At 45.2% G+C, this 14,837-nt stretch overlaps 2 protein-coding genes across 2 annotated transcripts; both read left to right on the top strand.

Annotated features, from left to right (window-relative positions):
- Positions 1-696: 696 nt before the first annotated feature.
- On the top strand, positions 697-8,698 carry cplx3b (complexin 3b). Its single transcript, XM_056278914.1, has 3 exons — positions 697-1,148; positions 5,839-5,926; positions 7,029-8,698. The coding sequence occupies exons 1-3, from the start codon at positions 991-993 to the stop codon at positions 7,251-7,253; spliced, it is 471 nt and encodes a 156-aa protein (XP_056134889.1). The 5' UTR covers positions 697-990; the 3' UTR covers positions 7,254-8,698.
- Positions 8,699-10,424: 1,726 nt separating this feature from the next.
- Positions 10,425-14,634, top strand: si:ch1073-459b3.2 (growth arrest-specific protein 1). The gene is made up of 2 exons (XM_056279368.1): positions 10,425-10,503; positions 13,817-14,634. Exons 1-2 carry the CDS (start codon positions 10,425-10,427, stop codon positions 14,632-14,634), a joined length of 897 nt encoding a protein of 298 aa, XP_056135343.1.
- The last annotated feature ends 203 nt before the right edge of the window (positions 14,635-14,837 follow it).

Here is a 14,837-nt window from a genome sequence, read left to right on the forward strand (position 1 = left end):
TGAGATCTGGCATGTTTTCAGTTCGCAAAAAATAAAAAGGAAATTTATGTGAGCACAATTTCCCAACCCCCATCAATTAAAGAGGAAGCCAAAAAGTTAACAGAAAGCCGATGGTCTATTCCTCATCTCACCCACATGGAACATGAACATCAGTAGTGAAACAACCTGCACGGAGACGGCAATAGTAGTGCGCCACACAGACAGGAAGGCTTATTTCAGGGCTATTTCCTCATAGCTGACTGGGCTGGGAAACCGAATTCCAGTGATAAAGAGTGGCTTTGCATCATCCTTGAACTGAGGGACACCAAACAGGAAACCCTGTGTGCGTGTGTGTGCGCGCGCGTGGGTGTGAGAGACTCGTCACGTGCGTTTGTTCCTGCCGGGGCGCGAGTTCAAATCAGACGGCTGATCACGAGATCCCGCGACGCCCGCGCGCACCACCGTGCAGCGTGCGATCGGGCGCGGGGAGGAGCGGTATCTGCAGACGGAAACACGGGATTGGTAGAGTTATATATATATAATAGGCTATATATATATATATATATATATATATATATATATATATATATATATATATACATGTTTAATACGAGTCCAACTTGTTGACTCATGTTTGAACTGCCCCCCCTCACCACCACCACGTCCTCTCCTTGCTAACGTTCATTCAAAGCGGAACTGTCCACTGGCAGCGGTGCTGAAACTCCCCATCTATCCAGTCACAGGGGCGACGCGTCCTGGAGGGTATCGTTTTCCCCCCCTCCCCACTTCAGCTGTTTTCATTTTCCCCCGTCGAGCTTTGGAAAAGTTGAACGCGTGGCGGTGTAGCGCTCCGAGTCGTCGAGTTTGAACGGGATTCGGCGGCGGATACCTATCGAAATCCACCGCTCTGCCCAAGAGCGCATCCACATTTTTAACTTTTTTTTTTCTTTTCTTTTTTTTGGGAGGGGGGGTGGTGTCCGGTCAAGTAGTGGACTCTCGGGCGGAGCCGTCATGGCTTTCATGGTGAAACACATGGTGGGGGGACAGCTGAAGAATCTGACCGGCGGTCTGACGGAGGAGAAAACCGAGGGAGAGAAGTCGGACGCGGCTGCGCAGGGAATGACCCAGGAGGAGTTCGAACAGTACCAGCAGCAGCTAGAGGAGGAAAAGTAAGGACATGAAATCATACTCTTCCACACAGAGGGGTTGTATTTTCAGCGGTGTGTATATGTGTGTTTATTAAAAGTGAATAAAAACTAAATGTGTCAATGGTACACCAACTGGCACGCGCCCCCTCCACGAGAGCTCTCCGTGCGCCACGCGCTTCTTTATGCATCAGTGCTGTAACAGCGCGCGCTATACCCACAGCTGCTCCACTCGCCCTGGGAGATCGCTCTCTTTCTAGCTGTTTCTCTATGTCGCTCTATCGCAATCTATCTATTTATCTATCTATCAAGCTATGTCGCTCTATCTCTCTCTCTATCTGTGTCTCTCAGTCACTCTATCTCCATATATCTATCTCGCTATATATGTCTCTGTCTCTCGCTCTGTCTTTCTATGTCTGTCTATCTCTCTCTATCCGTGTCTCTATGTCTCTCTATCACGCTCTTTATCTATCTGTCTCTATCTCTATATCTACATGTCTCTGTCTCTCTCTCTATATATATCTGTATGTCTCTTTATCTCTATGTCTCTCCAGCTCTCTTTCTGTGTACATATATGTATATCTCTTTTCTCTCCGTCTCTATCTGTTCTCTATATCTCCCTCTCGCTCTATGTATCGCTATCTTTCTCTCTCTTTCTCTATCTCTCACTTTCTCTCTCACACACTCTGTCTCTCTCTCTCTCTCTCTCTCTCTCTCTCTCGCTCTCTCTCTCTCTCTCTCTCTCTCTCTCTCTCTCTCTCTCTCTCTCTCTCTCTCTCTCTCTCTCTCTCTCTCTCTCTCTCTCTCTCACGTTCTCTCTTCCCTCGCTCTCTTTCTATTTGTATGGATTAGTGGATAATCTAGAACAGTTTCTAATTCGGGACGTTTGAGAAAACCCTAACATGGGAGTGTAGAGGTTTGTGTATGACACTGAAATATTTATGTCGTCTTCTTGTTCCGCCTTGTCAGGACTTTGGGTGCTATATCGTTTCCCTTCTTTGCATCCGTGAGTTCCAGAAATATTTACCCAGTAATTTCCACGGCCCGTCGTGGTCTTCAAGGAGTACGAATAAAAGTGACAGCTCAAGCAACAAGGTTATTCAGCTACCACAGAGTCGACACACTAGACAACACCTCACTATCTATTAGTGTGACCCGTCCCTTGGAGCACGCTTCTGGTTTCCAAACTAGATGTTCACTCTTCTGCTCATGGAGGAAGTGGCCATGCAACATCAGAATGATCACTGAAGAATAGATATGCATTCAAACAAACGTTCAGTTTTGGTAGGGAGTATTCGATTCTTATAACATGGGGTCTTTGGTCATCATGTTTGTTATATGTCCCCTTTGGTGCAGGTCAGATTGAGGAACGGGGGTGCCTAAACGTCATATTTATGTGCATAGGAATTCCCACCAAAATAATTCAAAAGAATGTGTCTCCTAGCCCAAGCGTTAACAAATATGATTCATGATTAATGCACAGTTTTGTTTTTTTTCAACATGGGTGGCCCCAGGTGTAACTTAACTCCTCACCTTGACAGTGGTGACAGTGTGACCTGCCGTACTCACTGTGCTCCACAGGAGGTGTGGCTATGCCCTCCTCACTGTGTTCAGCCGTGGCTGCTTTGCAGACCATCGTGACTTGGAGGCTGCATCATCATACAGTGACCTTCAGTGGCAGTGAGTTATTAAGCAGAGGTACTAAACCACAGCATCTCATAGATCACTGAGAGGACCATACAGCTCAGTTTAAAGAAGAATAGAGTCGGGGTGGGGTGGGGTGGGGGGGCGTTCACATTGGCACGTCACATGTAGTTATTTTATCGCCCTCAACACCCGAGCCACAGTGACAACCCTGGTCATCTGATGCCCTTGAGAGGGGAAGACATAAGGCCTTTCCCTCCAGTGGCAGCAGCCTAAGAGCTCTGTTATTGGTAGCTGTTGAGCACTGCATGGGCCTTTGTGTTGTTTCGTGTTTTGCAGGCTCGTGTTAATGCACAGTGAGCTCAGATTCACACAGACAGCACTACATTTTATTTCCAAGTGAAATACCCTTCTGTTGACACATCTGGTGCAAACATTTTCAAAACTGTGCCCAGGGTTTTCTGGTATCCCTACGGCTTCATCAGAGTCCACCACTGACTCGACTACTCCAGTCACACTTTGACGTTTTTATAGCTTTGTTTTGGAGAGTAAAGAGTTTATTTATTGTTTGCTCCATTATAACCACCTACAGCGCTGCTCTCTCTCCGGCATTAATTGGCCGTAAGCACGCATTTAGGCTTTTCTCGCATGGGCTATGTTTGGCTGCTGGCCATCTCAGCTCTTCAAGCATAATGCTATCTCATTTACTAAAATAATGTTGGATGCGTTGGGGGAAATTTAATAAGTGACAATTTGACTATGGGCAATTGAGAAATACACCATAGCCACAAACATCTCAGTGATGTTAACAAGACGGGACAGTGCCAACAGTCCATTGCCTGCCCTCTGCTGGAGGCCTCGTGCAGCTTGGATTGCTTACCAGAGAGAATATGAAGGGTTTCACAAAAGGAACAACTGCTCTCACAAAATGACTCATGAAACATAAGACTGGCTGAAAACACTGTCGATCTATCTATCTATCTATTTATCTATCTATCTAGCTATCTATCTAGCTATCTAGCTATCTATCTATCTACAGTTCTAGCTCTACAGGTCTAGGGATTTGGAGGTCTACAATATGAAATGAGGTGATATATCAGAATTGCAAGTCTCCCACATTGTCCTCCAAGTGGAAGAAATAACAGTGAAATTTAAGCAATCATTGTTTTGCAAGAAAAAAAACTGCTGGGACTCTTTCAACAACCCCCTGCATCTCATTTTGGGGCCCACTGTTTCAGCCCCCATGAAATGAATAGGAATTTTTGAATGAACCAGCTTAGATAGGTGTATCTTCTGGAAACTTGCACTACAGTTGTGATATTTCTAATTGTATATCAAAGAAATCAAGCTAGTAAAGTTAGCTGTATGTAAAGTTAACATTGGGAAGCTGATTGTCGTTACAGTAACAATACGTGAGAAGGCATTTACCATGATTATGTGTGTAACACTGTGGTTAACGACTTCAGCTGTCCTTTATGAGAACTGTGGAATTTTAAGTCAGGTTGAATCATGTCTTTCACTAATTAGACTGCTTGGCCAAAACAACCTATTTTATAATGAATGTTCTCTTATGCAGATGTGTGACTAGAAAATTATAAATCCTTACCAAAGCGATACAGCACTTTAAAGCTGGGCTGGAGACTTCACATCAGTGTTAATGAGAACATTCACAGACACCATCAGTGTTAATGAAGATGGCTGAGGTTATATGGGCCCGTGCAATGCAAAGCTAAAAGGGGTGAGCCAAGTCCTTGCACAGGATGGGTTGGCAGCTGTGGAAGTGGGTGAGTGGTATTCAGGCTGCAGTTTGTAGGCCACTGCTAGTAGCCCACATTCCCCGAGGACTGAGATCCCTCAGAGGGGCATTAGACCGGCAGCACGGCTGCATCTGGGGCTCCCAAACAAGAGCACAGCAAGCTTTTCTTCTTCTTTGCCCATTGTCGATGCTCACCCACCTTCAACTGACCCCAGACTAGCATAAGGGGCAGGCTTCCTGTCTACTGTCTACTTTAAAAGACCAATATTGCCTCTGATTGACAAGGCACAAATCCAGCATGATGGGTGATAACATGCAGATGGGAACTCCTGCAGCAATACCGAAATGGAAAAAAAAAGGATTTCTTTCTTATTTGAAATTCCTGTACACTAAGGGGATTATTCCCAATTTCCTTTAGATAGTTGTATATTCTGGTTTGTATGTGTTTTGTTTTCCTTTACTTGCAGTATTTAGGATTGTGAATTCTGTCTATAGTTAAAACTGTATAAGAGGGAAAGAAACATCATCTCTTGTGTGTGTGTGTGTGTGTGTGTGTGTGTGTGTGTGTGTGTGTGTGTGTGTGTGTGTGTGTGTGTGTGTGTGTGTGTGTGTGTGTGTGTGTGTGTGTGTGTGTACGTGTGTGTGTGTGTGTGTATATATACATCAGAATCAGAGTCTTGTTATCTATCTTGTTGTCTTTGTTTTAGTTGTATGTCTATTCTGTGCAAGTACATGGACAGCAATGGAGAAACTGCAGTCAAATTCCTTGTATGTGTAGGCCTATATATATATATATATATATATATATATATATATATATATATGTGTGTGTGTGTGTGTGTGTGTGTGTGTGTGTGTGTGTGTGTGTGTGTGTGTATAGCTCATCGGCGGTCACTCGGGGTCAAGTATGACCATCCTCCCTCTGGGTCCCTCTGGATCCTCAGGTGGGCATACAGGCTGATCCAGGAGCCGCATAATGGGGGGTTGCCTGCACGTGACAGCTTATTACATGGAGTGGCTGGCTGATGTGCCTGCAGCCACCACACGGTCCTTGGCAGGGTGTTCCCAGAGTCCAATGGTATGGAGAACCAAGACGACTGGGGACAACCCTCTGTTGCAGCTTTCATCTGCCTTCACTGCCGTTGTGACCTGGAGACATATATATATATATATATATATATATATATATATATATATATATATATATGTTATATGTTATCTCAGTTCCTCAAGGCATCAGGATGTCATCAATGAACGAAATCCCTCTTGCAAAATTCTGTTAAAATTGAATCTTTTGGTCTCCTTTTCCTCCAGGCAAGAACGAGAAGCTCATTTTGCCCAGAAAAAGGCCGAGCGAGCAACAGTTCGAAGTCATTTTCGGGATAAATACAGACTACCAAAGGTACGAAGCCTGATTCTGAGCTGCCTCTAAATAGAAGTAACATGAAGGTACAGTCATAACGTTGAGCTGGAAGACATAGCATGCCTTAACCTTGCATCATTCTAATCAGGTATGATCAGTTTGGATGAGACTTTGAGGATTTCATGAGGAAATATATATACCACCATCCACCACTCTTGTTTTAAAAGTCTACACTCACTTATGCTCCTGACCTGTTGTGTGTGTGTTTGTGTGTGTGTGTGTGTGTGTGTGTGTGTGTGTGTGAGTATACTTATTGTGTCCACATTTGTTTGTTGTGTTCCTGTGTATGTGTTGAGTACACAAGTGTATGTTTACATGTACATCTCTGTCTGTTGTGTTTGCTGTGTGTCTGTACCTATTGGTCGTGAGTTGAGTCTATGTGTATGGTTTTGGATGGCTGCATGTGTTATTGTGTTTGTACGCATTTGTGCATGTGTGTCAGTGTATTTGTATCACTGTTTGGGTTTTGTATTGGTACTTGTGGACATATTGGCGGCACGGTGGCCCAGTGGTTAGTGCTGTCGCCTCACAGCAAGAAGGTTCTGGGTTCGAACCCCGGAGTTGTCCAACCTTGGGGTCGTCCTCTGTGTGGAGTTTGCAGTGTTCTCCCCGTGTCTGCGGTGGGTTTTCTCCGGATGCTCCGGTTCCCCCCACCATCAAAAGAAACATGCATGTTAGGGTTAATACTCCTGTCTGTGCCCCTGACCGAGGCATGGCAAGAAAACTGGAGTTGGTCCCCGGGTGCTGCACGGCGGCTGCCCACTGCTCCTAGCCACACACCTAGGATGGGTTAAGTGCAGAGCGTAATTTCCCTAGTATATCATAATCTATATATATATATGTATGTTGGTGCTTATGCAATCCATCACAGTCCATCCACCTGTGATGGCCTGGCGGCCTGTCCAGGGTGTCTCCCCGCCTGCCGCCTAATGACTGCTGGGATAGGCTCCAGCATCCCCGCGACCCTGAGAGCAGGATAAGCGGTTTGGATAATGAATAATGGGTGCTGTATTTGCATGTGTCCGTCTATATGGGTGTCTGTTTCTTCCTGTGTGACTCTTCACCTATGTGTCCGCCTCAGAATGAGCTGGATGAGACCCAGATCCAGCAGGCAGGGGATGATGTGGAGCTGCCCACAGAGCTGGCCAAGATGATTGCTGAGGACAACCAAGAGGAAGCACACAAGCAGTCGGTGCTCGGCCAGCTGACCAACATCCAGAATGTGGACATGGATCAGCTGAAAGACAAAGCACAGGCCACGCTGGAGGACCTCAAAAAACAAACGGAGAACTGCAACCTCATGTAGTCCAGCCAAGTGAATATCCCTGCCCTCTGTCTTTCTTGCCTTTCACTAACGCCCTATGTTCTCTGAACCTCACTTTACCAGTGATATCCCAATCAATGTATGATGTTGGGTTTGAAATTGTAGCGTCCATATGTTACCTTAAATGTGGAAAATTTGAAAATTTCTTACTTTTTTTCTGGATATTTAGGTGATATTCTCATCCAGAAAGACCCACAGTTAGTCAGTGAGCAAGTAGGAGTTTTGTGTCTTGCCCAAGGACACTTCAACAGGGAAAAAGCTGTTGAAGGGATCAATCCTAAAACCTCTTGGGTTATGAGACAGTCCTCTTCTATCACTTTTGTAAATCTACACATTCGTCAATAAGTGTGAAAACTAACTATTTTTTCCCCAAATTCACTGTAACATATAAATAAATGTAAATTATACTCAGAGTAACTTATGTGTGGCCATTGTGTGACAGGTACGGAGGAAAATTGAATGCTTCAGTTTGTCGTAAGCCAAAGCCTCTGCTGAAAACATACCAACCGACATAAAAGAAATACCACAAGTATGTTCAAGTGTGGAACTGCTCCCCGCCCTTATATCTCATTGACCTCCCTGTCTCAGTGGTGCTGTTTAGTGCTGGTGGTTTTGTGTTGTTAAGCCAACGTGATTTGTCAAGTGCTGTCTTTAAAAAACGTCGTCATTCAGCTGGTAGTGCTAGTCATAGTGTTAGACAGCACACAGCCGCTACGGGCGTGGCGTGTACTCGGTATTTCGTCTGACTTGGTGTTTTCTGGTGAAACTCAAGTGAAGCTGTGGATGAATGTGATAAAGAGAGGATGTCGGTGTCGTTTGTGTAACGTATGTGTATATACTCTTCTCCCAGTAGTTCCTCTGTGATTTTATGCAGAAATAGTGCTTGAAGATTTTTTTTTAATTTTTTAAATTTATTATTTCACTTCTTTGTCCATTTCTATTTTGTTCTTGTTGGGCAACCGGAAGCTCTAAACATTTGGAATATACATTATAGTGTTTTACGGGGAAATTAAGCTGTATTGTATTGTCATTTTATTGAAACATGTTGTCCATCAGAGGTGGCAATTTTGTGTGGTTATGGCATTACAGTAATATGATAAATGAGCTAAAGTGCAATAAATACCTATTTTTGTGTGGAAACTTCCCACATTTGTTAAATGGGATTAAGAGGGGTAAATTGGATTCATAATCTGATTGCTGGTTATAACTGAGTGTGTGATATTCAGTAATAAATATAAACTTTTTTTCTATATCATTTTTGACATCTGTGTAACTGATATTTCAGGAAATGGCTGCCATGACACTCGGCGGCTTTTCCTCTCTGGCTGTTTCTTAATCTACTCATTTCTTTTACATGATCGCTGTTATTCTAAATCTCTCAAGGATCTTAATGCTTTTGAGTCGACAGTAGAAATTACAATAAACTCGTTTTTATGATAACGTACACCCTCTCCTCTTTTATTGCAAAGATAACAAACTAGTGTTCGTTGGTCTTAGTCTAGCCCGCCCTGAACACCAGGTGGAGACAAAATTATTATTAAAACAATGGCAGGCCTGCATGGCCAGTGACAGTGTGCTGTATTACTACTTCAAGAACTGAATATAAATGCAATATAACTAATTACGAGTAAATCCCCATCCTCACATGTGGCAGTACTATAGCATCCAAGTTGGTGGCACTGTGGCCCAGTGGTTAGCACTGTGGCTTCACAGCAAGAAGGTCCCGGGTTCGAGTCCCAGGTCCTTTCTGTGTGGAGTTTGCATGTTCTCCCCATGTCTGCGTGGGTTTCCCCCGGGTGCTTTGGTTTCCCCCCACCATCAAAAAGACATGCATGTTATGGTTAATACTCCTGTCTGTGCCCCTGACCAAGGCAATGGAAAGAAGAACTGGAGTTGGTCCCCGGGTGCTGCAGCTGCCCACTGCTCCTGTACAATAGGATGGGTTAAATACAGAGAACAAATTTACTGGAACCAAAAACAACCATACAATGACAAAAATAAAGTGGCTTTCTTTCTTCGTGGCTTTCTTAAGTTACTGAAATGATGAGATAGATAGATAGATAGATAGATAGATAGATAGATAGATAGATAGATAGATAGATAGATAGATAGATAGATAGATAGATAGATAGATAGATAGATAGATAGATAGATAGATAGATAGATAGATAGATAGATAGATAGATAGATAGATAGATAGATAGATAGATAGATAGATAGATAGATAGATAGTCAATGTACTCATCTCCCATTTGCTGTAATCTGACTTCGACCAGTAGTTGAACAGTGACTGAGCAGCTTAAACCGTACAACGGTAAAAGTAATATTATTCACCCTTCTAAGTTGTTGCATATAGGAAGAACATAGATATCTGACAGCTTATGAACCAATGTGCTGTTTGTTAGCTCAGGTTACATTGAAGAGTTAATTTCCAAAACACTAAACATCCATTTTTGGAGAGAGGAAATCAATTATCTGAGGATTTTAGGGGTCATTCATCTTAGTGACTCTGCCCAACAGCTAAGTGTTAGCCACTAGCTAGCAAACAGGCCAACAGCAAAGTAACAATTGCTAACTCCCATTTTGTGTGACTAATGGGTAAGCGCTGTTTCAGATTATATTTAGAATGACCGGAGTCCAACTGTCTAGTTGCATTTAACTCCATTTTCCCCTTTTATGTTGTATTTCTTTACAATACATTTAGACTCATAATGATCTCTCTCTCTCTCTCTCTCTCTCTCTCTCTCTCTCTCTCTCTCTCTCGCTCTCTCTCTTTCTGGATCTTTCTTTCCGATATATAATCCAAATACCTGCCAGGGCGGTCATACCAGTATCATGGCAAGGTCAGGGGTCTATACACACTCTATAACACTTCGATTAGTCCAATCTCAGCCCATTGTTTCTCCTAATATTGCTTTGATGACGACACCCAATACTACCTTTCTTTTCCACCTGAGGATATTGAGGCGGATGCACAGGCTGCTGCTTGCCTTGCTGACATATCTGCTCGGTTCAGATAAAAAAAAAGTCCAAAACTGAAGCTGCTGGTCACCTGTGTCAAAACCTCCATCCCAGAAATGTACTGATCAGGCTTCGTGCATCGATACTCATGCCTTCCGGGCAAACAGTCCTTCTTTTCCAACCACATCGACAATGTTTCCCATCCCCTCTGCTCTGCTTTGTACAACAAAGATCCTGTGCAGCTTTGGTCCAGAACCTTCTCGTCTCTCAGGTACACTATTGCAATGCACTTATCACTCTTCTCCCAGCCTGTGCGATCCAACTACTGCACAGAATCTAAAGCGATGCCGCGCAGTTCATTTTCAACCTGCCAAGACGCACACACATCTCGACTTCCTTTGTATCATTACATTGGCTCCTGGTTGCTGCCTGCTTAAAGTTTAAAACCTTATAAGCTTAAAGAACTGCATCAGATTAGTTGCAAACCCATATTAACATGTATACTCCTGCTTGCCCAATTTGCTCTCCTTCTTGAAGGGTAATATCTATGTCTACTTCAAATGGGCCAAGCTGTAGGTCCAGACTTTTCTCTCTGCTGGCCTCAAAGTGGTAGAAGAGTTTCTCCCATGAGACACAAAGACTTGCTTACCTTGTTCAAAAAGGGCCCATGAAGTTTTTCTTTTCCAAGCCTACCTCAATCCATATGACCCTAAGCAAGACTGTGATACTGATTTCTGGCATTAGTCACATCACTATTAGGGATCTATCTGCCATAGTTGCACACAACATGACATGCACTCTTCACTATGAATGATCATTATTCTGTGCTCTTGAGATGCCTGCAGGTTGACACATGAATATATCTGCTAATTTGTTGACTCTTGTAAGTTGCTTTGGATAAGAGACTTTCTCATTTCACTTCTGCTGCCCTGTACTGGCCAGTACAGGGCACTGGAGCGCCGCCCCCTTCAAATATCAAGAGATGAAAATCTACTTAAACATGTTAAATTTAGTTGTATAATGCACATAATTATGAAATAAAAGTGTTTTTCAGTCTGTGAGCGCCTGTCAGCAAACATTAAATATTGGTTCCAAATGGTATTTGGTTGATTTCTGTCTGAATACATACACTTCCTGGGTGAGGAGTGCTGGCCAAGCGATACCTTATATAAGCTCTCAAACTTTTGGCGAGCAGGTGACCTGAGGCTGCTGTCTAATTGGTTTCTTCAGATTTTCCATGGGGCACAGTTCTGTGCGCTCCAGACAATCTCACTTTTATTGGCAGCGAATTGGTATTGTTTTAATTTTTTTTAATCTAATGTGATTGGACAATTCTCGTGGCTGTCAATCATGTTCACACTTACCACGACGCCTCGTCTTGACTGTCAATCATCCACCATCTACAAACCCTGATAAAATCCATAGGCTACATTGTCCTTGTTAATAACTTTGCGATTGTGTGGACATTAAAGCAGCTGCCTGTCAGGTGTGCTGCTCCAAGGTAAATTGCGCCCCCCCCCAAAAAAAAATTAGCACCAGCCGCCACTGGTAACACTTATATGAAAATAAGATGTCACAACATTTTGAGGAAGTGAAGGGAGATTATGTGCAAAGTAAATAATTAGAGAATTCAATTTCATTCCATCTTTTCACAAACGTTGCTTTATACATTTTTATCACAAGTACAGCTGAAACAGATGAAAGCCCCTAAGTAATATTTTTGACAAGAAGTGTGTCAGCCCTGTGATGGCCTGGCGGCCTGTCCAGGGTGTCTTCCTGCCTGCCGTCCAATGACTGCTGGGATAGGCTCCAGCATCCCCGCGACCCTGACAGCAGGATAAGCAGTTTGGATAATGGATGGATGGATGGATGGATGGATGGATGGATGGATGGATGGATCACTGTTGCACAACATTCTTGAATAGCAAACACCACGTGAATAAAATTTCCGTTAGTCTTCAATGAATGGTGAAATTATATATCTATGTGTATATATATATATATATATGTGTGTGTGTGTGTGTGTGTGTGTGTGTATATATATGTGTGTGTGTGTGTGCGCGCGCGCGCGCATGCCTGTGCAAAGCTGGCACAGTTGTGTGGCCGCAGGCCTGAAACTGCCTTGCATAATTATAACAGCACTGAGGACAGCCTAGCCAACCCCCTCAACCCCCAACCTTCCCCCAATCAAGTTAGTTACCATTTCAATGCCAGGAAAGCCTGAGCTATTGGTAGTTTTCAAGTGCGGTGTGAAAGGAGAGAGCTGTAAAATATATTGAAGCTGAAACCTCTCTCCATTGATAGGCCCCAGTGCGTGAACAATCTTCAGCATGGAAAGACACAGGGCCACTGCATGGCCAATCTGACACAATTGGGGTGAAACGGGCCAGAAAATACTATTCTCTCCTATTCTCCTCTGTCAATCAGGGCTTAAAAACTCGGCATTATGAAGAGCAAGGGGAAGAGGGAAAGAGCGACAATTAGCGAGAACTTTTAAAGTGAAACCCTCACACCGGCACAGTTATCGCAGAGGTTTCCTCTCCTCCGTTTATCGCTAAAAAGAACCAGATTTGTTTTGTGTGTGTGTGTGTGTGTGTGTGTGTGTGTGTGTGTGTGTGTGTTTTCTTCTCCCCTCTGCGCTGGGGATCGGGGCGGCGGGTTGCAGATGTGAGCTCCGCGCAGAGGAATGTGTTCCCTCTCCGAGGCTCGTCTTTAAGTCTTCACCTCCCCTCATTTTTGGGGGGGGCTTTGCAAGACAGCGGAGAGGAGGACTGATTGCACATTTCATAAAAGAAAAAGAACCGCAAACATTACGTCGATCTCATTGACGCGCGGTTCAGATTTGGAAAAGAAGAGGAAGAAGAAGAAAAAACTATGTCGCTAGAATAATGGGTCCCACGGCTGACTCCTCAAAGACGACCAATTGTTGGCCGGCATTGCAGATGAGAGAGGGGGTGGAAAAGTTTTCTTTCTCTTTCGGCGGAGGGAGGGGTGTCGTGGGGAAATGCTCGACAGAGCGTGAAGCCGAACTGCGAGAGGGGGACAAAGACACATAGCGGGAGAAGAAGGGGGGGGGAAATGCGTTATCGACAAACTCCGCTTCGACCGGGATGAGGAAAACGTGGATGGATCCTGAGCCGGAGGAGGGGGGGAAATAAAGCGTCTGAACGGGAATGACTGGAGGGGTGACTTTGAGCGTACGACCGGAGCGGTGGATAAGTACTTTCTGATAGAATGCACGTCAAGCCCAGACGCGGAGCTCCCGCGAGTGGAGGCGAACACTCCTGACTCGTCGCGAATGGCCGGGGCGACATTTACAGCGGTCGGAGCGGGAATTCCCTCATGCTGCGGACCTGCACGGAATGAGTAGCCTGTTGCCGCATTGTGTCTCTCCACGCACAGCCGAGTTTAAGGATTCCTCCCGGACTCTCGTTGCATGATTACAACAACAAAAAAGAGGCGCATAACGGTGGTGGTGGTTGGGGGGGGAGGAGGGGGCGGGAGGCATTTGCAGACTTGAACTAAAATCGCAAAGTTCGTCAGTGACCGTCTGAGAACATCTCTTGTTCATGCTCGCCAAACAGATTTGCCTCATGCGTCGACCTCTCGGGTGGAAAAGGTGCGCATCGCCGAACTACGCCTCCATCCAAGCATGAAATGTTGGTTCAGCGCCCTGGCGCTCGTCTCATGGCTGCTGGTGGCTGTGGATGCCCAGCTCATCTGTTGGCATGCCCTGCTCCGCTGCCACGACGAGCCGGAGTGTGAACTCGCATACAGTCAGTACTTAGCGGCCTGCGAGGGTATTATAGGGGGCACCAGGAAGCAATGTCCGAGCCACTGCATCAACGCACTGATAAGGCTCAATCACACCCGGAGTGGGCCGGACCTGGAGACGTGCGACTGCGCCCAGGACTTGAAATGCGTCAACGCCAAACGGGCGATCGAGCCTTGCGTGCCCCGGAGACATCCGGGTGACGCCGGCGGGATCGGGTGCACGGAGGCCCGGCAGCGCTGCGAGGAGGACAGCGGTTGCCACTCCTCCCTGACCGCCTACCTGTCATACTGCGGACAACTCTTCAACGGCCGGAAGTGCTCCGCCAAGTGTAAAGCCACCATTCAGCAGATGCTCTTCATCCCCAATGGCGTGCTGCTGAACCGCTGTGTGTGCGACGGGGTGGAGAGGCCCTTCTGCGAGGTGGTGAAGGAGAACATGAGCAAACTGTGCTCCATCGGGGACCAGAGTGTGATTTCGGACCAGCCGGATGTGGATTATATCTATGAGGATGAAGACTATGACAGAAGTGACAGAGAAGAGGCGTACCCGGACGATTTTTCTGGTTCATGGCAGTTGTCTTGCTACGTGCCGCTCCTGTGTCTTCCTCTAGCATGGATATTATACTGAGGTTGACGCTTGGTGCAGTCACTGTGTGAATTACACCGAGAAATTGGGGGGGGGGTCCCCTGTTTTTGCCTGGAGGTCTCCAACACAATAATTAAAAACTCAAAACACCATTATATGCCTCAGTTCAACTTTAGCCCCCACCCCCCCAAGATAATTTTCTGCTTCTTTAGGGGGTCTCAAAGGTCATTAAGGGGTGATCCCCC

The sequence above is a fragment of the Lampris incognitus genome, chromosome 4 (genome assembly GCF_029633865.1).
Source record: "Lampris incognitus isolate fLamInc1 chromosome 4, fLamInc1.hap2, whole genome shotgun sequence".
NCBI classification, from domain to species: domain Eukaryota; kingdom Metazoa; phylum Chordata; class Actinopteri; order Lampriformes; family Lampridae; genus Lampris; species Lampris incognitus.